General features: G+C 39.3%; 3 protein-coding genes across 25 annotated transcripts in view; 1 reads left to right on the top strand and 2 right to left on the bottom strand.

The window, feature by feature from the left end:
* The first annotated feature begins 276 nt into the window (after positions 1–276).
* On the top strand, positions 277–3,898 carry LOC118266469 (tRNA selenocysteine 1-associated protein 1). Its single transcript, XM_035579941.2, has 6 exons — positions 277–469; positions 941–1,072; positions 1,403–1,631; positions 1,852–2,069; positions 2,950–3,118; positions 3,720–3,898. Exons 1-6 carry the CDS (start codon positions 437–439, stop codon positions 3,839–3,841), a joined length of 903 nt encoding a protein of 300 aa, XP_035435834.1. The 5' UTR covers positions 277–436; the 3' UTR covers positions 3,842–3,898.
* Positions 3,899–4,893: 995 nt separating this feature from the next.
* On the bottom strand, positions 4,894–16,790 carry LOC118266285 (uncharacterized). Of its 2 annotated transcripts, XM_050694796.1 has the most exons (10): positions 16,000–16,790; positions 15,207–15,445; positions 14,574–14,713; positions 14,057–14,167; positions 13,035–13,157; positions 12,327–12,498; positions 11,728–11,952; positions 9,857–10,067; positions 9,117–9,137; positions 4,894–8,687 (listed from the first exon to the last, which is right to left on the bottom strand). In XM_050694796.1, the coding sequence occupies exons 1-10, from the start codon at positions 16,577–16,579 to the stop codon at positions 8,065–8,067; spliced, it is 2,445 nt and encodes an 814-aa protein (XP_050550753.1). In that variant the 5' UTR covers positions 16,580–16,790; the 3' UTR covers positions 4,894–8,064. The 2 variants fall into 2 exon arrangements, with proteins under 2 accessions (XP_050550753.1, XP_050550754.1); XM_050694797.1 differs by lacking the exon at positions 9,117–9,137 and having other exon boundaries at positions 16,000–16,789.
* Positions 16,791–18,104: 1,314 nt separating this feature from the next.
* LOC118266375 (potassium/sodium hyperpolarization-activated cyclic nucleotide-gated channel 2) overlaps positions 18,105–27,884 on the bottom strand; it is a 297,834-nt gene continuing 288,054 nt past the window's right edge. For 10 of the 22 annotated variants that reach the window (XM_050694798.1, XM_050694799.1, XM_050694800.1 and 7 more), the window contains 9 exons: positions 26,096–26,259; positions 25,864–26,006; positions 24,502–24,639; positions 23,437–23,508; positions 23,125–23,229; positions 22,551–22,700; positions 21,717–21,935; positions 20,742–21,006; positions 18,105–20,564 (listed from right to left, as the gene is read on the bottom strand). In XM_050694798.1, the coding sequence (XP_050550755.1) occupies positions 19,942–20,564; positions 20,742–21,006; positions 21,717–21,935; positions 22,551–22,700; positions 23,125–23,229; positions 23,437–23,508; positions 24,502–24,639; positions 25,864–26,006; positions 26,096–26,259 (1,879 nt within the window). In that variant the 3' untranslated portion in view covers positions 18,105–19,941. The remainder of the gene's footprint in view (positions 20,565–20,741; positions 21,007–21,716; positions 21,936–22,550; positions 22,701–23,124; positions 23,230–23,436; positions 23,509–24,501; positions 24,640–25,863; positions 26,007–26,095; positions 26,260–27,884) is intronic. The other 12 variants (XM_050694807.1, XM_050694818.1, XM_050694821.1 and 9 more) reach the window with 6 other exon arrangements.

Raw genomic sequence — 27,884 nt, forward strand, 5'->3', positions numbered from 1 at the left:
ACACCACAGATACAAATAATAAAAAATAGTTCATTCAATTAAAAATACTCATAATAATCATTAGTAAATATGTATAATTGTGGTAAATAAAGTAAGTATTTATATCCAATATTAATAATTCTAAATGAATACAATACTCCAGAAAAACTACGAAATATATTTTATTAATCGACTAAATATGACTAGAGTGTGATTTAGTAACCAAAGAGCACCATTTTTTTAATGGGCAACATTTAGGCAACAACTCCGAATTAAAAGTATATATAATCAAATAATGTTAGTCTATGGATGAAAGTCATTTCGCTAGAATTACGGGTTGTTTGTGTTGCAGTTTTTTTAGTAAAACGTAGTGATTTTATATTTAGTGGTGGAACAAATTGATAAACAAAATTAAGCCTGATTTTAATATATTATCAAATATATTGTAGACATCAAAATGGCTATGCAATGCCAACTATGGATGGGCAGTGTGAGTATTGAATAGGCTTTAATACTACCGGTGTGTTTTGTATAAATAAACATACAATTACTACCACATTTACAAAGAGATTATCGTTTCATAACATGCATCATGCACATTTTAAATATGTGCTGTGGATCAATCTGATATTTTTCCGGAAAATAATACGCAGCCCTATTTTCGCAATTCTCGTTGCGTGGTATTTGGCTTGGTCTAGATTCTTTAATTTATTCAAAATGCCCTTATTTATCGTTATCAGCAACAGCCAAAGACATTCCACTATTCGACTATGGGCCTCTTGTTAATAACAGGGATTGCCATAATCTCCATAAGTTTATTGGCATATGGGTAAAAATTACCGGACAATGCTGTTATCCAGTTTCTCAAATGTCCTGTTCTTCTTTACACATGCATTATTTACACATCATTCATTTTAGTTAAAGTATTGTTAAATGACATCTTTCAATAATATTTGTCTAGCTGGAGCCCAATATGACGGAGAGCTTCATCATGGCTGCCTTCAACCGAATGGGACAGCGGCCGCTGGCTGTGAAAGTGATGCGAAACAAATTCACCGGAGAACCAGCTGGATATGCATTTGTGCACTTTCAGGTATTATACAAAAGATTATTTAATTGAGCTGACACTTGTAACTGATTGAGTAATATGTTCAGTGGTTGTCAGTGGTGATAGTTAATAAGTTTTGCTTATTGAACATCATAAGTTCAACTTGTCAATTGTCATCCTAAACAGAACATAACAAATGGAGTTTCTTGCTTGTTTTTCTACATTCGAAGGTACACTTTGGAACAAGCACCTAGCTTTACTAAAAGGCAGACTGACATTGTTTCTTTATTTGTTGACATTTCAAAAGTACCTATTTATGGTTTAATTGGAATAAATTATTTGACTTTGACTTAAAGAGTATTATTTACTTTACAGACAGATGAAGAGGCAATAGATGCTATGCATAAATTAAATGGTAAACCAATCCCAGGAACATTTCCAGTAGTGCGATTCCGTCTAAACACTGCATCTAGGGAAGCTCGTGCAAACATGCAACAAGAGAGAGAATTCTCGGTGTGGGTCGGAGATCTCAGTCCCGATGTCGATGACTACTCACTGTACAGAATTTTCGCCTCAAAGTATTCTTCCATCAAAACCGCAAAAGGTAAGATAAGACTAGTTGAAATGTTCTTGATTTTTTTTTTTACTGTTGGTGTTTTATGTTGCACCTCTGCTGCATGAGCATTAATTGCGTGCGGGAGGGTGATGCTGCTCACCGCATGCCTAATAATCTATTGTATTGTATTTTTTTTTCGTTATGATTCTTATTGTAGTGTGTATAAAAGATTAATGACAACCTAATGCTTATTTTCATAATGTTTCAGTGATCTTAGACAGCTCAGGATACACAAAAGGCTATGGTTTCGTGAGGTTTGGAAACGAAGAGGAACAAAGGAATGCTTTATACGCAATGAATGGTTACACAGGACTTGGTTCTAAACCTTTAAAGATTTGTACCGCAGTGCCCAAACCCAAATGTACTACAACCCCACAGAATCCTTCGGCACCAACCACTCCCAATTCTACATTCAACAATGGGGCGGTATGTTTTGAAATGATGTGCTATGGTGTATTATGATATACAATTTAACACATTTTGTGTCTGATAGTAGTAAATTTTCAAGTCTTATCAGGATCATCTTTAGTGACAATGATTGATAAGATTGTTTCTTCCTTCGTTATTAAAACTTGCGAAAGAAAAATCTAGTTAGGGTCAAGGTTTAAAAAAAAAAATAATTGTGGAATATAGTCATATACATGTAGAGATAGATTTGATTTGTATATCATAATACACCCATAGAGCTAACAAGAATGCTAATTTGTGCGAATTCAGCTTGTGTTGTGTTCTAAAATTTCAGCATATAGCTTGCTTTCCAGCATCATTCATAGTTGCTTGGAATAACGAGGATATAGTATTCAGTTTCATTAAAATTGAAATTATTGGCATGATAATATGTGAATAAAAACTGAATAACTTTAATATTTTGTGGCTGTTTTAAGAGCTTAAAAGGTTGCCTCAAGATATCGCATGTTGCATAATCAGCAGTAATAAGAATAGGTAGTGCTTATTGGCCTAAACTTTGAGAAACAGAGATTCCAAAATATTTTAATGTATTTAAGTGTTGTCCGGAAAAATATATAGTACTGAGGAACTCTCCTTTTCTCTTCTCTGTTCAAAGTTTAGGCTAATAAGCACTACCTATTCCTATAACTAATAAATCAGTGATGCCAATAATTCCAATTTCCGATACTGACGGTATCTGTAGGCCATCCGCTTATAGCTAAACACGAACCATCAAGAACAGCTTGAAGATGAGCTTGCATCTACATCTACATGAGTTATAGAAAAGCGGACTCTGGATTATGGCTTGACGGATACACAGTCAGGGCATAGAACATAATAAATCAATTTCACTTTATAGGAGTACAATCAATACTATGATCCGTCTGCATACTGGCAGAACTACTCTGCGTGGTCTGGCTACTACGGGCAGGGAGACCAGAGCGCGGCGCCTCCGCAGACCGTGCCTGTAGTCGACCCCGCGCAAGTCACCGCTGTGAAGGCCCAGACTGATGAACTGGCTCTTGTTGGTAAGTAATTTGAAATGTGACTATGATCGGGAAGAAATATTTTTGTTTTGTCATCTCAGAACTGACTGCTCCCTTGGTTGGATACGTGATAAGATGATATATGAGGTTTGTAAACTTGACTTTAGTTGTTGTATTGTTGGAGGTTTCTCATAAAAATTGTTAGCATTTTGCTTGAATAGATTTGCTTATGTAACTTTACATTGCATAGTATAATATTGTGCAATGTGCTTATCGAGGAATCTTCAATTTTGTTATAGGAATAGCTGTTGTTTACACTATGTCATACAAATAACAACGTGAATTAACATTTTTATGAAATAACTTATCAGTAGTAATCTTGTTTCTTATGATAAATTACATACATGTCATTGCCAATGGAGATTTATTATCAGCCTCACATGCTTTATTGAAACTAACAACATAGCAAACAATACTGCGATTTCATGGACTGTCACTCTCGTCTCCCGAGGGGGTAGGCAGATGCAATGGAACATGAAAGGACACGATTTTGACTGTCGGCTTCTGGCATACATTTTTCGCTTTATCTACCACTAATCTCTTCATATATGGAGTTTATTAACTCTTCTATATATTTTTTCAGAACACAAGAAAGTTATCGACGTTGACCAACTAAACCAAGAGTTTTTGGACCCCGAGCTATCACTGTGGGACAGTCTTGAAGAGTCCCAATGGCTACCCAACGAGGTGGTAGAAGCGCATTAGCTATAAGATTACTTCTAAGTGACGTAGATATTGTGTAAATAAATACTTTTACATTTACTTTTTGTTGTATTATTTTATTACTTACTAGCTACACTGGCTATAGAAAGTATAGTATATAATAGGAATTAGGAACTCCAAATTTATAGTTCATATAGCATATATTTCTAGAACAGCAAGCTTTCGGTTACGGACACGACCAGCACAAAAAAAGTATTAAAAATAAACATATTTATAGGATAGTAAGAAATGAGTTTTTTTAAGGTGAAAATCATCCAATGACTTCTCCCGCCTTGGGCGAGGAGAGGGAGTGTCAGACTCTTACTGTAAACCACCCTGTTCCTACTCCTACTTTTGCGGTAAGTCCGCTAGGTAGACCGCAGCTTCGGGTCAGGGATCAGTCCTCCTGGGCCTCATCTGTGGTGGTTTGATGGCTCTTTGAGGCGCGCACGGAACGCGACGCGCCGCACGTACGGGTAGTAAGAAGTCTCTTGTGAGGGCGTGCAGTGGAGGTATGTATGAGTGGAGAAGTAAAATGTTAATCAAGAACCTTCCTATCCATCGTTGAGGGTGCTTTTCCACCAGAGATGTGCTATGTAGTTATGGTACCAAGATGTAATAGCTAATCTGTGAAACTATGAAACCGTTTCCACTGATACTAAGCTATGTAGTTGTGCGCCACCGTAGTAGGGAAGCCATCCATAGCATACATCTATAGTACGCATCTTTTCATATAAAAAACAGCTGAGTCCCGTTTGAAAGAATATGATTGGTGGAAGTCAAACGCGTTCACAACAACGAAGCATAGCACATCCCTGGTGGAAAAGCATCCTTATTATTTTTTGAAGTCCTAGTACCTACTTCAGAATCAAAACTATCTGTTTTGTGTGGCGTGGATCTAGGTTTAAGTTTGAAGTAATTAGTAAATACATATATTAATCTGTCAACTGTTTTTTTTTACTGTAAGTACCTAATATTAATAGGAATAGCAACGTAATGATAAAGCCGCCCATTGCTTTATGAGCACATTTTAATAATTATAAATAAAACAAAAGTTTGGAAGAACTCATTATTTTATTTGGTATAATAAAATAACTAGATACTACTAGACTCTTAACAATTTCAATATATTAACAAGTAGCTCACACTAGTATTAGTTTCACAAAGTTGATTTTATTGGTGTATATCAATTACAATCAAAATATGCGTTAAAAGCTTTAATCTTGTATAAAAATCATCTGAGATCGGATAACAAGTTCAATTTAAATGTATCACATTACATACTTCTACGTACAATTCACCTTTACAGTATAAGTAATCTCTTTATATTTTGAACTTTTTAATTAAAACTACCATTTAAGAGAGGAAAAGGTAGGTAAAAAAGACTGAAGATAGCACTTAGTTTTGTTTTAAGTACAATATTTAAAGACTGAAGTTTAAAACCGAATATTCAGTTTAATTCCAGAATAGGAACCACTTATTCTTTATTAGCTGATGTGCTTTTGGGATACCAGAGAGCGTAGTACGAGTTTAAACGAGATCGAAACGAGAGCGTGTTCAGCGCTCAGATTGGTTGGTTAGTGCCCGGCCAATCAGAGCGCCGAATACTCTCCCGTTTCGTTTTCGTTCAACGTAAAGCAAATTCGTACTAAGCAGCTTTGGGAAGTTCCTGTGTCGCATAGGTAAAGAGTTACCCGATGCTTCAGTTTCAAAAAGGAATCGACAGTTACTGTTAAAGTTTACAATTTTAAACTAAGTACGTATATAAAGTGCCATCTTCAGTTCAAATGCAAAAGCTTCAAGAAGGGAAATTGGAGGAATGTGTCAACTGTCAACCAAATAAAAGGTACCTATAATACATGTAACAGGTAAAATAAATTAACACCCTTATTTCTAAAACTTCTAAATATACAAATTAACTTATTTAAATTACATAGTGAGATTAGTTTTCCGTTTTTAAAAAACCTAGCCGCTATTGTCTTGTATAAAGGTTCTACAAGACTTAGCTGGTACCGAATATAGCCGATTAGAACTCGGCGGTATAATTTATAAACGCTCAAACATGCCATGCAATAGTTTTGTGATCAGGTCTACCGTTCGCACACCAGATAGCACTAATGTAGCGCAGGTGTAACAGATAATTAGCAGTACCCTTAGTCAGTTTGCGTTACGTTGAACAAAAACGAAACGTGAGCGTTTTCGGCGCACTGGTTGGTTCATTCGCACCGGCCAATCAGATCTCCGCACGAGCTCTCGTTTCATTTTCGTTCTACGTAAATCACACTCATATTAATGGGGACTGATATTAAACCATTGCGCATTAATTTTTTTGACCGACTCAGTGATTGGACAAACAAACCTAAAGCTACACTAGCGCTATATGGTAAGTTAGCATAAATACATCAACAATATGTACATAAAACAATCGAACTAAGAAACAATTTCTTATTATACACTTCATTCTCAAACTCACTACCTATCGATGGGATACAACTACGTACCTCTAGGTTTCGTAAAAAGGAGAACGGACTATACCTAGCAGAGTGTTGACTTGTTTTACACTACACCTAGGTAATTCACATTACATATTAATATTATTACTTTAATAAAACGCACGCTACCCTATTTCTCATGGCTTTGATAAACATACAACATTGGACGTCTTATATAATACATAACCATTTAAAAAATATTCTGTTGATATTTTCGTCGAAAAAGTACATGTCAATATTTTTATCAACTCTGCACCTATTCGATTACTGATTGATCTTATCGATTCGATAATGAATAAATTATCGACATCTCGATATTAGTCGATGGTTAAAACAGTCTGTGGAAATATATTGATCAACGCCAGAGGTGAACTTTGTAAAATATAGATAAAGGTTGGAATTTAAAAGACGGGGCACTTACTGAACTTAAGATTTTTATATAGATAGCTACATAATTAATATGCCCAATCTTTACTCTTTTATCGTCACTTTATATTCATAATAAAAACATGATTTCTTTCGATTCCCCACGGGATAAAGGTATGTACACACATCACTTCATCAACCTTTAAGCGCCCACTATTGAACATAGGCCTCTTCTCACACGGATAAGGTATGATGAGCATTAATCACTAATTTTGCAAGGCAAAACCACACGATATTTTTCTGAAGGAACCATGGTGGACTGTATGTGAAAAATATTACTTTGATTAGCAATTCGTTTAAAAAGCTAATAATAATTATACGTATGCGTATATTGTGTCCCGTATTTAAAATTTCAACCTCTTTTCCATTTTAAACATGTCTTTAATCTAATTACAACATTTGTGATACGAGTCAGCATTTAGCGCGGAAGGCAGTTACTAGAGACTATAGAAAATACTAAATATTTAAAATATTTGTAGGACATTATTTATTGCTTTAGGCGTTAACAACAAATCGCGGTATAATATAGGTATGTAATAATAATATTAAAATATGTTTTGTAAGTTACAGTACCAGACCAGATGATATTGGATTAAAACGACCAGTCTTAATAATCTGTACCCTTAGTATGACTTTGCTTTACGTTTTACGAAATCGAAACGATTGGTAGATTTATTTGCACCGGCCAATCAGAAAGCTGAAAGCGCTCTCGTTTCGTTTTTGTTCAACGTAAAGTAAACTTGTATTAAGGGTACTGTCCAGTAGATTTGGTAACTAGCAATTGAATTTTTACATACTTTAAATGGAGCCAAATCTACTGCTACATAGGATATTGAAACTGGCCGTAACATGAGCAGAGGTGCATTGGATATATTTTAATGTAACGCTGTTTCTGTCATTCGTTTTGATGTTTCAAGATAATCGGGGATTCTCAATAAGCTATAGGCATGTCGGTGGTTTTGGCTTGTCACATTTTTATGTTAATATACTAGCAAACCCGGAGAACTCCGTTTCGTCTCCAATGATTTTCCTTGTTTTTTCGAATTTTCTTTGCTATAAACCTTTCTAACGAATGCAAAACCGTGGAAATCGGTTCGTGCGTTCTGGAGTTATAGCGTCAGGAAGGAAAATCCGACTTATTTTTATATTATAGATTTAGTGACATAATTTACTGAAAAACTGTTTATTGAGAATATCCTTTACAACATTCGAGACAGTCCTTTCTTATTTGCCATGAGATTCGAGATATTTGTTCCAAGTGCCCACGTTAACAATAATAATTCTATCATCAGGTACTGTACACATGTCTTAAAGCTGCGTTATAGTGTATGAACTGTGTCGCTGTCGCTTCGCCGGGCTGGCGTTCACAATGACTCCTGGAGTGGAGGAGGGCCGACTGTCCTGACTTGTGACACTGCTAGGAGAGGTCAGGTGAGGAGAGGAAGCCGCTGACATACTTTTAGGGGTCCCTCCCTTTTTCATAAATGTGACCACAGAGCTAAGTAAGGAAGGCGGTAAAGCCACTGGAGTAAGTCGGCCCCCTCCACTCGCTATGTACGTTTGTAACATTTTCTTAGCAGGAGATTTCGGGTCATTGACCGTGAGTACGACTAGGGATCCATTTTCTATATTTGAAGGCACTACCGGTGAAGGTGTCGGTTGCTTTTCGGGCGTTCTGCCTATAGACTTAGGGTCTATTTTCGTAAGTGTTGCCATGTCCGAGTGCGGTTGTGATGGTGTGACGTTGACTCGTGGAGATTCTCGAGAGATTGGGTACTTTGAGGGGCTGTCCAGTCTCGGCCGCCCTCTCTTACCTTTTGTTTCGTTTCCTTTTTCTTTCGCCTCGTGGTGGCGGAGTATAACTTCATCTGCCGTCAGAGTGACTGTAGTCTCCGGGAATATTGATGACTCTAATGCTTTTGTGCCGTGACCTGTAAAAGAATAGTTACAAAAATTTATAATTTGAGTAAATATGATTAACAGGTTTTTCATTTCTAGACATGCTCGTGGGATGAAAAGTAGCCTTTACAGTATTCCAGACCATATTTTAGTCCTGTACCAAATTTAATTTGGATCCCTTCAGCCGTTTTGACTTAATTGAGTAACAAACATACTTACAAACTTTCGCATTTATAATATTAAATAGCAAGATATAGTAAGATACGTAGATTGGAATTGTTGCCACTTTAGAGCAATAGGTTTATCACATATTTAAAGGGATTTATATCTGGTTACACTACTACATACTTATAAAACACATCTATAACAATGTTTTTTTGGTATAAATGTTTACTTATAGGAATGATGTGATATAATAGGTACTACAAATAAAAACTTCCATAATTAGCATGCAAGCTCACCTTCATCCAATTCACCAACTTCTGCATGCAAGATTATTGTTCAAATGTTAGGTTTTATTATTGAATTTACATTATTAGACATAAGATATTATTATTATAACATATTATTGAAATGTTACATAAGATGGGAGAATGGATGAAAGCAGGATGAGAATAGGAATGCTTAGTGGTGATGTGGGGTTGCAATAGGAGAACATTATAATAAATAAATAATAATTAATCTCATTAGAGAGGTTCTGTAACAAGTGTCTGGCAGTTCTGACAAAATGTCATTGCTAAGTCGTGAATTTCTTTTATAGATATCCAACCGTATGCTTTAACTTTTGAGTTGATAATCTAGGAATGATTTTTTTTTATTTAGCAACCGATTTCTAACGTATTCATTGTCAAGACTTCCACCCAGATGCATTAATGGAGCTAAAATTTCAGTGTTATGTTAAAATTAATCATGAATCGCCAATTGGTAAGTTTCGATTCCAGCATGAAATAACTTATTATTGCGATAAATACATACATACATTATTATTATACATTGAAATTATTTCGTATTATTGCGATACAAAACAATTTTAATGTACAACAATATAAGGAATTGAAAACCAGTTATTCCGTATATAAATCGAGCCATTAACACTGTCAACAAACAATAAATAAGCCTTTAGGCCAACCTTATTTGAAAAAAAAGGACCAATAGCTTATGTCGTTACATATAAAAATATAAAATAAAAAGCAATACTGACTCATCCGTATCTTCAAGTCGCGAGCCTCTCGGCGTCGCTGTTGATTCTCCTTGGTACGTTTGTTGAGCTCGGCCCGGTCTCTAGCGGCGCGCAACTCGGCCTCCTTGCGTTCTGCTTGAAACTCGTCCTCCAGTCGACTGGCGTCCCACTTCACTGTAGTACGGAGCGCCTTGTCCACTTGCGCCATGTTCATGCGTTCTTCTTTTTTGAACTGTGGATTAGGGATGATGATTGGGTCAACAATAAATTATTACAACTTTCCAATACAATAACGTATTCAAAAATAATCACACTCTCATTCATAAATTTGATGAACTACTTAATTTTCGATTTTTTCTAGCTAAATTTCTAGAAATAAGTCTGCTATTTGACGTCAAAAACGTCATAATAGAGTATTTCATACAAAGTTCATAGAAAATATAGTTTTTGATGTTTCGAAAAAAGTATTGAATTTGACTAGTAGGAAACATGCCCATAATGTTATAATTTTATTAACCTGTGGTGACGACGTGGTACCAAGAATTGCAGGTAGATGGCGCTGTATACAATATTCGACTTCGTTCATACAAGTCAATGTAATCCTGTATCACGCAAGCGAAGTTTGCACACGATTTAGGACAGATACAAATTCCTAATGTAGAATAGTTGATCACCTGTATGCTACTGCGTTTACACGGACGACATTTTCGTTGTGGACGGCGCGGTGTCAAGCGCGCTTTGTACACAACGTCGTGGAACGCAAAACATGCAGTAGTCAAACAACAGCGTGTCCTAGATGCACTCCCTGAAGGGGTGGAGAAGGGGAGATTGGCTGGCGAACGTGGCCTAGACTCACGCGCTCGCCTTGGGGATCGTGAAGCCAACACCCATATACTTCATAGGAGAGCAGGTCCAGTGGACGCCGAGCGTGAAATACTTCAGCCTGACCAACAACCGCTTCCCTCCATTAAGCCTCAAGAGCTGCAAGCGCGCCGCTCGTGATTGACTAGTCACCATCGGTCGGTATCTATGTACAAGGTCTACATTTGGACATGGCTTACCTACACCGTCCGTGTCCGTAACCAACGGAAACCGCGCTTCGTATGGAAAGTGACCATCGTCCGAAACATCGGCGTAGATAGCGTCAACGACTTTGTGTAGCGCCTGAGCACTACGATGTTCAAGCATTAGAGCAGGGGCCTTAGTCTGCTATCACAATTGTGTCAGAAAAGTCAATCATTGAGCAGTGCAAGAGGGACGGAGCTATGTAGGTTGTATAGCTCCTTCCATCTTGCACTGCTCAGTGATCGACCATTCTGACACAATTGTAATAGCAGACTAAGGCTCCAGGTCACGGCACGACCATCCCCGGGAGCTGGTACCATACCGCCGGCGCCCCTCGACGGACGCGGCCACCCGCGAAACCTGCTCGCCCCGAACGACCCAACGGGCGCCAGTCAGTGTCCCAGTGCCCACAGCTGGACATGACATCATATCGTCGAGCCCCGCAAGAGGCGCGACAACTCCAACCGACAGTTGCAGGCAGCGACTCGCAACTCATCTTGCATCGTGCATCCTCGCGTCCCCCAGCCGGGAACAGTGAGATGTGTCGGACGACGAACTGTTGGGCATGCCTCCACAGGGGTATGACTCCTCACCTGGTTGGAGGTTGCTCCCTTTTCCTAGCCAATGGAACTTTACGAGTAGAACTCTAAAAGCCTTTCATTTTAAAATCTGTAACTGAAAAAACATGACCCTCGTCTTCCCCGTGAAAATGCAAACTAATAAATAATTACAGTTATTTACTCACCCATACCCAGTTTAGAAAGAGATGCACTATCACACCCTTCTTTCTTCGAACCCTATAATATTACCACAAAATGAATACGTACTTTAAGCTTCAAATCTCGTCTCGTTCGACCAGGAAAGAGTCTCTCCATGAGCATAAAGTCGGTTCCCATGGCGGCGAGTGCTCGGTAGAAGCGGACAGTCTCAGCGTCGCTCCAGTCGGCCGTGCGCGGCGTGCGGCGGTAGCGCCCGCTACTACTGCCCGTGGCCCACGCACCCTCGTGGACTACGTTCTGTGATACTTTGCGTTTCTGGGATTGTTTTATTACCTGAAATAAATGAAGAATTGTTTTTAGTGAGCTGTAGAGGAGAGTTTTTACACGAATGGCAAACCTCACATTATCTATGCTTGAAAACGAAACGCATTTTCATCTCGCAAATATAAACGTTTAAGCAATCGCTTTACAAACAGATTAGGGGAATTACCGCGCGCTGTTGTCTAAATTTCCTCTATCAGTGTATTGTTTCGTTTGGATACTATAGCGGGTTTCCCAAAATGTGAACGTAAGCGTAGGGGGTAAGGCTTTGCTTACTTTTGCTGACAAGGGGGATGGGGGGGGGTGGGAGTAAATAATTGTTATAAATCTGCTTCCGTAATATTTCAACAGCCCCTTATTATGTAAAACTAATATGTCCCTCTTACCAGACTCTGTTCATCTAACATGATCTCTCCGTTAGGCCCCAGTTTGATCTGTGGCACGGGCGCGGCGTCCTGCTCCGGTTCCTCGTCCTCTTTCTCCTCCACCTGCTTGGCCTTGCGAGCCGCCTCCTCCTTCTCATTCAGTTTCTTCGCTTCTAATTCATCATCGTCTGGCCTGTAAGGGGATAGTGGATGTTTGAATGATTATAAGATAGGCATTTGTGGGATTGGATTTGTCTTCGACGCAAAGATATTATTTACTTAAGTATACTTTATTTTCCAATTATAGAAAGTTATGCGTATTCTCCAGTAAACAGTATATGCTGTATTCTAATGCAGACTAGAGCTTAAAGAAGCAACAGTATATGCAGTTTCCAGACTAGAGGTTAAAGAAGCATGATTACGATATTTTTATTATATCTTTCGTGAGACACGACGACACACGACGCGGCGATTGTCATGGAATGCTCATGAATTATAAGCCTCTAGTATGGCTTAAAACTAGGCGAGTTCCTCGTCAAACAGTTACGTGAGTAAGCTGATAATATAATAATCATTACGATTATGATACACGAGGTGGTAGTTGTTTTAGTAATTCTAATTTTAATGTGTCTAAACTCCATCTACCGAGCTATGATATATTTTTTACTTCAAATAACGAAAAGGATTTTAAAAGATTTTATTAAAATAGTAATAACATGAAATACTCACACGATAGGGTTGGTGGTGGGGTTGTAGAAGATGAGGTCGTACATGGTGAGCGTGTCCTTCTTGACTGCCTCGCGGCGCCGGCGCATCGCGGCCATGCGGCGGGACATGTCCAGGCGGCGGGTTCTGCAATAATAGGATATTATGTATAATCAATTAATCATGAAGATAAATATGGGTAGGAAATCCCAACGAACCACAGTTGGGCAAATAGACCGCCGGCCACGATCGCCTCACCTTTTAGGGACCTTTAAATTCTGTTCCCTAAAATGCTAACACATAATAATAACCTGAAGATACAGTTGTAACTTCTACTTTTTGAAATTATTTTCTTGCGTGGTTGGATTGAAAAATAGGGAAAAAAGCAAGATAACAAAAGTATTTTTTTAGTTTAACACGTAACCTAAAACCTCTCGTAAAAGTACTTGAACATAGGTAAAATGTTGAGAATGGATTACAAATATTACTTAGAGAATTATGCTATGTGCCAAGGTGTGTCTACAAGTAGCACTTATCAAGAAATTGACGATAAGAAACTACTAAGAAACTATAATATTACTATTATAACCACTGTAGTTTCTTATAAAGTAAGCATAAAGAATCATAAAATATGATTGTTTATAGAACTATGTGTTCTTCGATGGAAGGTTTAGATGGATCCCGTAAAAGTAAATTAAAATTTTGCCACCATGGAATGGTACATTAGGCCCTACAAAGAGCTATTAGACGACCACAGATGGGGCCCAGTAGAGCTGATGCCTGATACGTAGCCGCGGGACAACTGACGGGTTGCCGGGTTTCCGGCTCGAAAAGCAGGAGTAGGAACGAGGTTCTTTTTAGATTCATTTTATTCGCCTCATCCAAGGCGGGAGAAATCATTGAATTATTTTCCTGCTATGGTCAGTAACCGAGCAACGGAAAAATCGCGCGGGAGTAGCTATAGTTTAAAGATAATAAAAATGCCTACTAACCAATGACATAGTAGGTAATCATATATAGTAGTAAATGAATACAATATAACTAACTTGGATACTTGTTTCTCCTTGATGGGTGAAGTGGCGGTCGGTGGCTGCGTGGCAGTCGTCAGCTGGCTGACGGAGGAACATACTGAATCTTGTCTTATGCGGTTTATTTCTCTGTAACAAATTCAAAAACATATTTTAAAAAACTTTCCCTTCACTAAAAACTTAATTAAAATTAAGTTTATATACTTAAATAATGTTTATATACAGTTTACTGTAATTTAGTAGCTAAAAATCTTCGAATAATCTAAAATACTTTCTTGAAGAAAAATATTCGTTATTTATGGGGACATAGATACATATTACATAATATAGTTGTTAATAATGCAGAATCTAACTAATTTCGGTCAACCGAATCTGAAAAATTAAGCATTGGCCACATTTGTCATTTATGCGGTATTATTTAAAGTTAGTTATTTGATTATACCTTTTTCTCAACTGTCCATAGGAACTTAAAAATACACAATCCAAAAAGGACTTTCAAATCCAGAATTAAAGTATAATTTTGTTTAACATTTACTTGTTGGGTGTAGGTAGCACTGGTTGCGGTGTGGACGTGTCACTGCGGTCGCGCTGACGAGACGGTGGGGCCGGGGTGGTCGTGCCACCACTGCTTAGTAACGCTCGACGACTCTCATCTTCCGATTCTGATGCACTACCCTGGAAAAAATCATGTTTAATAAATTCCTTACAACTGGAAAAAGTCACATTCGTTTCGAAACTTCTTATTTGAGTTGAGCACCTTAACCTATGCTATGCTATGGACCATTACCACAAGCCAAATAAGGTAGTTTTAAACAAAAGACCATAATGAATTAATTTAATCCTATTGTTGTATTTGAACACATTAATTATAACATAATAGTTCACTATTCCAACATGTCAAACAGCTGCAATACATTTTCAACTTTATCACAAAACAGAAAAGTTTAATATCTATTAAAAATTAACAGATTGGAGTGAGTTGTCTTGCTAGGGTGCGCACAACTGTTTAAACAATTTAAGTCTCAGTTTATTGGTAACTTTTTTATGCTTTATCCATAAAATCAATCTTCTTGAAATATTACATTTATGTATAGCTGTAGGCAAATTCACTGTATTTGGTAATAGCTAGAAGTAGGTACATAAATAAACTTGAAATGTATGAATATACCTGTACACTATTTCTTCTCAAAGGCGCTAGTCTGGGCACGGGACGAAGTTTCTGCCGTACTTTGCTCGGTGATGGCAATGGCACGATAGGGTCAAACAAGACTTCAGCATTTTCCGATATAATCTCATTCTTCAAGAGTGCTAGCGGTTTGGGACCACTGGAGAATGCTTGAAGGGGCACGATTCCATCCATAACTGTGTCTTCGGTAATACTTTCAGGGACACTCGGGACATTGTAGTCTGAAATGATATAATGTTGTGTTTGGTTAATCATTTAAAGGGAGGTCTAACTAAATCTATACTACTTAATATATCAAGCTAAAGAGTTTGTGTTCGAATGAACAAATTTCCATAAATATTGGTTTGAATTAAATAATATTACAAAGCTGAAGAGTTTGTTTGTTTGTTTATTTATTTGTTTGAACACGTTAATCTCCAGAATTGCTGGTACGATATTATTTTTGTGTTGGATAGTTTATGAGGAAGTCTTTAGGCTTTAAAACATTATGCTCATGTGCTTTGTAACATAACTAATGCATAATAATATAATTATTTGTGTGATAGTGACTATAAACCAGTTTAATTACTTAATAATTTACATTATCTAATTACTATGCCAAATAAAAGAAGCTCATAAAAGTAATCGAAGTTTTGGAATGTCATATGTTAGAATCCAAATTTGTTTTCATTTTAATGTAAATGAAACAGTTCAAGTCAAAATTATTTATTTCAAATAGACCAGGCAGGCATTTTTGAATTTCAAAGCAAATATAATAATACAAATGAGTACATACCATCAGGAACATCGGAAGCAGTATTAGAGGAACTAGCATCCTTGCTACCTCTTTTCCTTCTACTGGTGGCACTGTCACTCTCCACGATTTTACTCCCCTCTAGTTTATATGTCCTAGCAACTTTCTCTGGGGTCAAAGGAGTTACTCTTTGTACACTAACCGAGGTATGGACCAGAGGAGACGGAGTAAGCTTTCTAAACGGACTCGCTACTCTCTTTGGTGACACAAATACACTCGATTTTCCACTGTTTACACTCGTTATCACAGACACTTTTGCCGCCTTCTTAGGCGTTAGAGTTGCGTCTTTTGTTACTTCAGCCTGAACTAGAGGCGAAGGCACTCGTTCCTGTTGTCTCAACACATTTACAGAGCGCGGCGATCTCAATGGAGATCCAGGCTTCGGTGATTGCCTGTCAATGCTATCTTGATTTTTAATAGAACCGCGTGGCGTTCTGGGACTTTTAATCGGCTTTTCAGCTGCTTCTTTTACAAGTTCCTTGGCTTTGTCTGTAGCTTCATTATTCTTTCTTCGGGGCGGTAAAGAAATAACTGCTTTGACTCTCGCTCGTCTTGTAGACATTTTGGTAATTAGTATTCACTCAACAAATGTATAAATACCGATAGCTATTCCGTTTTCACACATCTATTTATCTTAAAGTCCTTTTCTGAATATTTTATACGTAACAATTGTTTACAGCTGTATAAAACTACAAAATATATAATTTACGAGCCATAACAAGCACCATGCATGCACGATCAAAATATTGAACGACAGAGACGGAGCAATGTCGCAAAAAATTGCGTTATTTTGACAGTGACGTTTCGTTCTGTATTGCCAGTATTTGAAGTATTTTATTCCCAAAATTAATTTGAAAAACTACCTGTTCAGCTTTATTGGAGTCTCGACAATATAAATACAGAAATCAGTCGCTAACTTGTTTTAATAATCGATTTTTTTACAAAATTGTTTCTATTAATATCGGGACTGCCAAACTCTTGTGTGTCCTTTTAATAGTTTTGGTGCTATTTGATCTTCAATTTTCAAAGTTTCAGTGAGCCATTCGACTCCATGATAGTCAAATGGTTCTTTTTAGTTTGGGGGCCCCTTTTTGTTTGAGGAGGGGGGGGGGGCAACATCGAATGTCATTTTTCGTTCTGTCATCTATGCTATAACAGCGATCCCATGTTTGGGCGCCCTTATTATGACGTTATTTTTTTTAAAGTTGCTGCCAACTTTTGAACCCACGCTTTACGTGAAAAAAAAGGAATTGATTGGGAAGTTTTTATTTTAGACTACGCAGCCTTTGCCTAGCCCAAGGCCCCGTATAAATGACTTGGCAGATACAGCGCTAGCTACGCCCCTGATCTGATTTAGAGGGCTGTACCTCTTCGAATAAGTTGGTCACTATTAGATACCTACTTTTATTTTTATTTACTAGGAATTTCTTTGAGACTCATAACATAACTGACTTCAATAATTCTACATTTGTACTTTCTTCACATATAAATTCATCAACAACCTATAAGTGGCCACTGCTGACTAAAGGTCTCTTCTCCTACGGAGGAGGTTTGAGCATTTAATCTCCACACTTGCTCTGGGGTTGGGGTTGGCGATTCTTCATAACATAAAAAAGCAACGTCACGCCTTTTGTCCTCTAAGGGGTTGGCAGAGGTGCACATTACGTTATGCCGCTATGCAATGAACACCCACTTTTCACCATTTGTGTTATAAGTCCCATGTAATAGGGGGTGTATTGCCATATATTGGGCACAATTCCAGACTCCGTGATACAACTGAGAAATTTTAGAAAAACCGAAAAATACCCAGCAATACAGTCCGTCCCGGGAATCGAACCCGAGACCCCTTGTCGCACTTGCAACCACTCGACCAACGAGGCAGTCAGTTCATAATATAACTGGGTAAATATTGTTGGTGTAAATAGTTGTAGTAGGTGTAACCGTCGAGCTGGTGTCAGGTTCGATTATTGGATTTTCGAAATTCTCATCAGTAAGTAGTCAGTGATTAGGAGGAGTAGGTCTAGTACCTACTAATTACTGTAGGCATATTTTAGGGTAAAATAAAGTCAGAGATTCAAACAACAGGGCGGATTTCTTCATTCTTTAATGCATTTTTTCTCTAATTTTCTTGACAGCGATGAGCACTTTTGGTGACAATAGTTACCAGAAATTATTAAAATATGTAACAAATAACAGTTCAGATTAAAAGAAATAAATTTCATATAGGTTCTTTACTTACATCCAGTAGATCAACTTCACAATAAAAATAGATCTCTTCTATAAAATTTATATAATTTACAAAAGCGGTAATGTTAGGTAGATAAAACAACAACAAATAAATGCTTCTGGGAATGAAACGCAATAATATATTCTCTTTGTAGATAAATTGACAGATAGTCACTCTGCTAAGACCAATGTATTGTATAAATATCTTACGAGTACAAAGTATGTATTGGTGTTAGTCGCCAAAACTGAGAACTAGGCTGCGTTCATCTACAAGTAAGCTACTGCGTATTGGTTCGTCATTCATTACCTATATTTTGGCTAAAAAGTCAACATTTGCAAAACCATCTTTACAAATTGTCATGACACTATAAGAATTAGTCAACGATGATTCGTGCCAAAGGTTGCGACGCCGGCGCGGCCGTCGGCTCGGCGACAGAAACTAATCGGACTGAGCCTCGCTAGGATATGTTGCTCATTATAATTATACACCTAAGGTAGGCTACAGTTATTCAAATGTATAAGCGTTTGCGGTAAGCCATTGTAATTGCCAGAAGTAACTAAAGTGGCTATCGAAGGAGTCAAACGATAGATAAGTTCCAAGTGAGAGATCATGTGTCATGCACGTAACGGTCTATCTACTGGTCCATCTACGAGTCGCCGAGCCGGCGGCCGCGGGGCCCGCGCAGCCGACCGCTGCTCTATCACATAATGTAATTCGTCCGAATTTGTTAACGCTCCGGCCTACTTACTCCTACGAAATGATCACTATCGACAATAAATTATTTTCACCTACAATTAAAACAAGGTATGAAGTGTAGTAGTGCATCGAGAACCGAGACGTCCATCGCGCAACGCGAGCGCTCGGATTAATTGACTGGACCGCTCGAACGAACGCCCGCTAACACTCCGCTCACACGACCCGCGCTAAGGCAAACCTCGATATTACAATATTTACATACAGAAACTCTCAAAAGATTCGAAGCGCTACTGATCCACCTCTACTTAAGAAACTGAGAGAATTGTTTGCGCTAATTATGCCGATTATCGGTAGATACTACTTATAATTAAATGAAGAAAGCAACCGTGTGCTATTGGAATCGCGCGTGAGGCTCTGTTCAGTTGTGCGTCGCTTGTGCAGCGGAGGCCCGGCCTGCGCCCTCGCGCCTCGCCCGGCTCCACTCGTAACCTCCCACGACCCCACGTTACAATAACAGCTTCCAATATAATAATCTCTGAATCGTGATAATCAGGAACGTTTATAAACTTTCATACTTAACTTCGCGACCGAATATTCCGCATCAACAATAGAGGTCTATGTCATACGCCAACAAAGCATAAAATAGTGATATCTTTACATTTCAGTCTAGTCTATATAATTATTTTCTCTTTTAATGGCAAGGTATCTCTATAAAGATTCAATAGTATCATTCTTCAATATATAACAGGTATATCTATACAATCGGAATACGTCACGTATTCTTCGATTCCTCACAGCGTCAATGATATAAAATTTAACCTAAATTATAACACAGGAGAATTAAGTATAAGATCACAAAATGAGATTCAACGGGCGGCGCGGAGTCCGCCCGGCGAAGTCGCAGCTATAATACTCGTGTCTACGCTACAACTAGCGAGCGTGCCGCGGGACGCTCGCACTAAGCCTAGTATTGCTATGTCGCACTAGCACAGCGTGCGGCGTCAGGGCGCGATGCCCGCGTCCGACTTGTGGAAGGCGGCGGCCGCGGACGACAGCGGCGCGGCGGCGCTGAAGTCGTGCTCGGACTTGGGCCGCGGCAGCGCCACGCCCGCCACGCCCAGCCCCGGCAGCGCCACGCCCGCCATGCGACACGACGCCGCCTGCAGCGGCTGCAGCGCCAGCCCCAGCGAGCGCTCCGACAGCCGCGCCACGCTGTCGTCCGACAGGCTCACGTGCTCGGCCTCGGCCGCCAGCGCGTTCACCACGGCGTTGATGGTGTTGCCTTCCGACGTCGTGTCGTCCTCCCGGTGCGCCACGAGGTTGGGGTTCTTCCCTATTTTGTTTAGTCGTTCGGCCGCCACGCTCTCCATGGTCCGTCGCATGAGCGGGTACTGGTCGAGCACAGCGTTGAAGTGGTCCACTGACAGGGAGAATAAATTGCAGTACGTCTCGGCGCGGACGGAGGCCACTCTTCGAGCGTTCGTTAGGAGGCAGATCTCGCCGAAGTAGGAACCGTCTGACAAACTCGTGGCCACTTCACCGTTGGCCATGACGATGTCGACGATGCCTTCTTGTATGAAATACATTTTGCTCCCGATGGTTCCTTCCTTAATGATGATATCACCTGAAATCATATTAGTTCATACGTCAGTATTCGTTACGCCTTTTACATGTAGGTAAAGGTTTGTATTTTAATTGAGATCTATTGCTTGCTATTATTTATTTTTATGCAATATTGGGATCTGATATAAAATAAAGTTCCAAACTATAAATAGAAACTTCCAAACAAATAAGCACTCACCAGGTTGGAAGACTTCGTAACGTAGTTTGGTCACAACGTCGGACACGAAGTTTGAGTCGGCGTTGGCAAAGAATGGCACTGAAGCGACAAGTGATCGGCAGTTGTAGTTGATGACGTCCTCCCGGAGCTTCTCGCTCAGCTCGCCCAGGATCAGCTCCTCGTCGAAGAACTTGCCCTGGTAGCGGTGCTCGAAGTACTCCGTGATCCGTTGACGCATCTCCCGAGGCAGCTTGCGGTACGCCATGTACTCCTCCACTTGTTTCACCTAGAATACGTACACAACAAGCTATAGAACATGACAAAATGGAATTTGCTGACCACACACGCCTGTAGCAAAAAATCGCATGCATCTTGGAACACCACTGACTGTTAGCGACAAGTTCACTTTACACTGAAGTACAAACTACACACCTGCAAACAACCGACTCATCAACAATACACAGTAAATACACCCTAACGAACAGAGTTCAGTGATTAGTACCCATGGAAGTAAACAGTTATGAACACCCGTTAATATTTGTGAAATGTACGAAATGATGACTTTTGTTATTTTGATGGAGACATGAGTATTGGTGCAGATGATTGATTCTGTATAACAACCAGTGAAACACTAAACAAACATTCTCTTTGTACTCACGTCTAATCTCTGAAACAGGCAATGAACGCTTTAGTGATCGGTTTATTAGATGGGGCATTACAAAGAATATTTAGTCAAACACATGCATGTACGATTCTGATGCAATGGTATAGTTTGATACTGGATATGGTGTTTCCATATCACTGCCAGAAGTTCTAATACCGAGACTTCAACCGAGTAAATATCCTTTAAAATTGTGTCTGCGCAGGTGTTCATAACAATTTATCTTCGACATTTAGGAAAGGAGTTAACAGAACATTACTAAAACTGATGATTGTTATACACCTCTGAAAGAAGTTACCAGAAACACTGATGCCAGAAAAAGTTTGCTACGTTACCTTTTCTCGGTACTGTCTTCGTGAGGAGTCAAGACTCTGGATGAGATTGGTGGCGTGACCGAGGAACAAGGCATAACAGGTGGCTCCGGAGATCATGGAGAGCATGGTGAGCCACATGTCTGTGAGCGACTGCGGCGGGAAGCGGCCGTAACCGATGCACAGCATATGTGACATGGCTTTGAACAGCGCCCACGAGTACTGTTCTAACCAAAAGGCTTCCTGGAATTGAACATGATAAACTGTTAGTTTTTTAATTGACATTTATTTCTTTAATCTTGTCTGTAGATTTATCTTTTGGAACTATTCTACCGTACCACTAATAATTTCTGTCTGGATTTGTGATTGACAATGACAATCAACAATCACCGAGACGATGAACGATCAATAAGCGAGAAATTCGAATTGAAATATAACTTATTTAACTTTCATCATCGTTATTATCACTGTGTGTTACTATAATTTATTTATCCATCAGTCTTGTTTCTCATTTAATAGCTGTTAGAAACGTATAAGAAGTGTTCCGAAGGGTTGATCTCTCGCTTGATGGTGAGGCGGTGCTTTGTGAAACGAACCCAATTACCTTTGTTGCTCGTGTAGCACTGTTCCAATAGGGCACACGGTTGATTATGTTTTACAAAGGAAGAATAAAGTGCTTTCACACCGTGGACAAACTTATTGGTAAAGGTTCTTTTTAAATGGTGTAAGTTGTAAGTTTATCCTAAAGATTTTTTTTAACAGTTTTTGAAAAGTTCAGCGCTCAAATATGTGAGTAGGATAAATCTCTGAAAACTGTGAGTATTTCAAGTCTTATTAGGTTTAAAATATAAAACTAACCTGTAGTTCGTTTATTGCAACCCAAGAGTTTGGTGGGAATCCTTGCAGCATAGGAACGAGGAACTGTAGACAACCGGACCAATGTCCGATCAATAACATCATGCAGATCAAGTTGAATATCCGCATGAAAACGGATGCCATGTTGAGGAACTGGAAAGAGAAGATATTATATTAGTGAGATCAGCAAGAGAAGTGACGTCGCCTCTAAAGGAAGCCGTGCGGACTGCGCGCGACAAGGACGCTCGAGATCAAGCATCGCGATGATTCTCTACCGATGGAGTCGTAAAGAAGTGAGAAATAAATATGAACGCGTGAGACGAGTCTTCGAGCGAGCATGCGTGGTGGCGGCGTGGTGCTGGTCGCGCGGCCGCGGCCGCCGCACGGTCGCGCGACCGCACCGCTGCGCGCCTCAGCCCGCGCGGCCGCCGGCGGGACGAGGGTTGGAAACAGAAACGCCAAAGAAAGAGAGAAAGCGAAGCGAACGCAGCGGACTAGGACGCCGGGCGGCGCCGCCGGCAACATGCTAAGCGGGCGATCGAGCACATGCGCGCCGGCTCGTGCCGACCCTGGTTACCTTAAAGATTAGATTGCTTTTGGTGTCACCCTTCTTTTTGTTGGCAACGTCGGAGCTGAGACGTCCCCTCCGTTCCGTGCGCTTTTTTTGAAGATTCTGCAAGATCTAGAAAACAAGCGAGAAACACGAGATAGTAGGAAGAGAGCCAGGCGCGCCCGAAGCGCGGAGGGGTCGGCGGGCATAGGTCGTCGCGAGGTGTGCGGGGCGGGGCTGGGGCGCGTGCAGGCACACACAGGATGCACTAACACCGAGACGAGCGGACGCGGGCTAGTCCCCTACGGATGCGCTAGCGCGCGGCGGGGCATGCTGCACCTGCGAGGCGAGGTCGCGCGAGCCGCCGTCCGCGTCGCCCGGCTCGTCGCGCGGCTGCGGGGCGGGGCTCATCTGCACACAACACCGTCACTGCGATGTCGCCACCACCCTCCCCGTACTCCACTTCTCACTGACTCTCCGCTTCGTTACCGTCGGTAGTATACGCAGGTCGGACGTAACCACTACCTACTCTTTGTGTTGCCAGTTCTAACTTTCTAATGTTATGCAACAGCTTCTGGTAATGATTTGTTTCATTAGCTTCTTATAGTCGAAGTGACGAGGTGTGATTCTCGGAATGCGAGATATTTTTTCCTCTAAAGGTCTACATGTCATTCGGAAACTACGTGCTCACTTTCACCGAACAGGCAGGTATTGGATCTAGTTGGCAGTTGTTTAGTCGCGATACTTTACTCATGAAGGTGGCTAATATTCTTATATGACGTTTTTGTAATTAAGTTCATGTTTGCAGAACGTCAGCTTCAGCGTACCAGTTTTACTAGAGGCTTTGAAAAGCGGCAACAAAATATTAACATTTCGGCAAATAATATATCGGTTTGGCAAGTGTGGGACGGTTCGGGTCGGCGGACACGAGGTACGCGGGCGTCGGTCGCGGCGCGGGCGCAGAAACAAGAGATAGAATTAGACGTCACGAGTGAGAGCGTGCTCAGGCAGAAAGAAGCTTGCAGAGAAGCAGTAGAGAAGTGCAGAGCGGGACGTGGGGCTCACATACAGTGGGGGCGGGATCAATGGTATAATACAGGATTACAACAAAACTCCATTTAACGTCATTAGGATCACTACGCTAAAACAGTTAACATTATTACTCATCATTATCACAACAAATTTCATTAAAATCACGTACAACAGTAGCCAATAGTTTCATTCAATATCATTGACTTCAGACTTGGATATCGGTATCGAGGAATCCAATATTATAAAAGTTTTAGTAGCGTATTTAGTCATGTCGTGTTAGTAAATGTGAGCGTAATGTATATTAGAGCAGTGTTAGTGGCAAGTAGTTAGGGGAACCCATAGTATGTGGGTTTGAAGAGCATGATGGCTTACATATACTTCCTCCCATTGTGATACATATCGGACGAGCCTGGAGAGCCGCAACAACCGCACCAGAGATAGAAGTTTTGCTAACCGAAGTATCCTTAGTGCACGACCCGCGTGAAGAATTTGAAAGCTTTCACTAAAGTCCTGTCAACACAAAAACACACCATTGAAATATCACACGACACCTGGCTGACGCTCTCAGGTTGAAGGTGGAGCATCGCATTGAGCTGCTAGTCCTATTGATTTTATACAGACGAAGTGTCGAACTCATGCATAATTGCAGTATTTGAAAGATTTTGTCAGCCAAAGAAAAGTGCTGAAGCATAATAAACATGTTATAATTATGTTTTGTACATTTACAATTTTAGTAGAGTTTAAGTGGGGAATATTGTCTATTATTAGTGAAAGCTGTATAGTATGTAAGAATAGCTTGTTTCTCCAGTGGCTAGTCTATCATATTAAGCTTCAGTACCGATGCAATTCAAGTTATATAGAGGTCCTCTGAATCTGTCAGTGTAGGCTGTTAAATATTACAATTTGGTCGTGTTGTAGCTGTTACAAGTTAAAAAGAAAATCAAACCAATAATATATACTGTATAAAACTCAAGACATAGTATAAATATAATAATAAATAGGAAACGAAAAGTATTCAAAAGTAGTAATCGTTACATTAGGAAGCTTTGAGACCATGCCATAAACAAGTTGAAGATAGGAAACCAAATATTAGGAGGTAGAAAGAAGACGACGTGCATGTGACCAATGTAGAGTTTATAGGAAATACAACTGTATATACCTAATTACCAAATTATAGAGATGCATAGAAACACCTTCGGAACAATAGAGTGCAATTTAGTGGAAGCGTTTTAGAATTAGCTCGTGCAATAAGTTGGAAAGTGCTATTAAAAATCTTTAAAAGTTTTAGAAAGGATTGAGTATCCCATACGATCACAGATCACATAATCGGATACGTATGTAAGGTCGCTTACTCAGCGGGGAATAGAACAACATCGAGAAATCATATGGGTTACTGATGATAAACGTGCAGGTGGAAGTATCTGAGTGTGTTTAAATTATAAAAATAAAAATAGAACAGAGTTCGATGGTAAAATGAAAGTGGTGTGCTTAATCAAACCTTTGCATGTTCTCTTAGACCCTGATAATACAAATACTAAATTGAATACACGATGACGCACAGGTTCTCGTGGCGGTTGGGTAAAAGTTCACAATGAGAAACAAAAACAAAACGGAAACAATAATAACGTATTGTCTAAAAACAAATGAACACCCAAGCTGAAACAGAATATCAACAACATAAAAGACAGTTTAAAACTATAGTAATAAGAACAACACGGCCAAATTGCAACGTACGTTTACCTGATTGAAGATCAAAAATATATAATCTAGTGGTATACTAGAGATGAGGTCAAGGAAGAACCATGTCCTCAAATAGTGCTTCGCTATTAACTTGGGATCTAATATCACTTGTTCTGCATTATCTTGCTGCATTATTCCTGGAAAGACGAGAATAGGAGCATTAATCATAAATCCTGTATCATACTTTACATTAAAGAAATTAGATAATTTACTAAAAATACCGTACCTGTTCTAAAATTAACAACGATATCTATAAGAAATATGGTGTCGGAAAGACAGTTGAAGGCGATCCAGCGCGTGCTGAGGTCATCGTTGAAGAAGGAGATGGCAACAGGCAGGATGATGAGGTTGGCCACGAGCAGTAGTAACATACACAGGTCCCAATAGAATCTGCAGACAAAACAAAAACAGGCATTAGTGATAATGTAAAACTAGACAAAATTAGGAACAACAGAGATGTAAAAGAATATATTGATGGAGAAAATACGATTGGAACAGTTAACTTTGCTTTAAAAGTAACTTAATACTTTTATTAGCTTATTTTATTTGTAGAAGCTAAAATAAATACCGAAAAGTTTACTCAAACTTGAAGAAAATATTTACTGTCTTTAAATTGTGGAAGAAAGTTTTATTTTAGATGTTAGAACTCAATGAATCCGTGTACCGACACGTGGAATTTGAGGCGTTTGTCATAAAATAGTCAAAGTTTCCCACTGAAGTTGAAGAACATGCCAACTTTCAAATTACAATGGCTATTACTCATAGTTTAGTAAAGTTTTACAATGAAGTTTTTACTTAGGAAGTATTTTGGCATGAATAATTATTGAATGTCGTGGAAAATTACGTAGTTCTCAGGAATTTTGTACTTGGAAGTGTCAGTGGCGATCATTTTCATAGCTTTTTGACTTTAGGCATGTATTTTATTTTATAAAAGGCGGATAAGATTGTGATATAATGCAATAATTTCAAAACTGTCAGAAGAGATTACTCATTTTGGTGTGTGAGTTTTGTAATTCCCCAATATATGGCTAGTGGAATACCCCAGATTATTATTTATTTCCAAGAAACGTAACACTTCACCAATGTGTCTCTCAAAGAATTCTGCCTTTACATCATGATTTCAAGTTCCACGAATATTTCAGTGGTTTGTGTTAATGTATCAGTTAATTCGTTCCAGCAGGTGAGTAATCGAGCTGTGACCATTATATTGTTGTCAGCCGGGGGCGGGCAGGACGGTAGCGTGCTCATAACTACAATTACCTAATTGAGAGGCGATTGAGCCAGCAATTGCTCTTGGCATGATCTCATCTGCTGTATTATCTGGCCGCTCCTGATGCTGCCCCCTGCGAGCTATCTAAACTTGGATTTGCTATGATCTAACTTGTGTTTTTATGTGTTGACATTTATGATCTTTCTTTTGAACTGAATCTTTATCATAGAAGAAGATTTTTGCATAAAGAAATTTGACTAGAGCTTTTTTCTTCAATGTGGCATTTATTTTAAAGTCGTTAGTCAAAAATAAATTTAAATACAATAAGTATCTTTTTAATATCCCGTCATTGTTTTGGAATCTATTCATATATCATCAACATCATAATACAACCGCCAGTATAACTTAAGTTTCTAAAACGTGTCGATTACCTCCAACGTTTTATTTTTAAATTCAATAAAACGATTCCTTTTATTGCTCACTATAAACACGAGCAGGTTTCTGCGAGGCTTAGTGAGATCGTCAGAAAATCCGTCGGTCGGCCAGTCGGCCGCAGCTCGGGAGAAATATGAAGAGGTAAATGACGGCAATTTCCAACAATAAGCTAGAAAAATTACCACAATAACTTTAGTTTCAAGTGATCCCGACTGCAGAGCCAAGCCTTTGGAACTTTAATGGGGCGAATAAGTGATACTGATTCTTAAAGAGAGAGAAAATTAGGTTATTTTTTGTATTCTGATTCATTTTTTAATGTTATTTATTTTGTGATGCAGTAATAGTGGTTGTGCAATATTTTATCGAAGAA

This window comes from Spodoptera frugiperda, chromosome 7 (assembly GCF_023101765.2).
Source record: "Spodoptera frugiperda isolate SF20-4 chromosome 7, AGI-APGP_CSIRO_Sfru_2.0, whole genome shotgun sequence".
Taxonomy (NCBI): Eukaryota; Metazoa; Arthropoda; class Insecta; order Lepidoptera; family Noctuidae; genus Spodoptera; species Spodoptera frugiperda.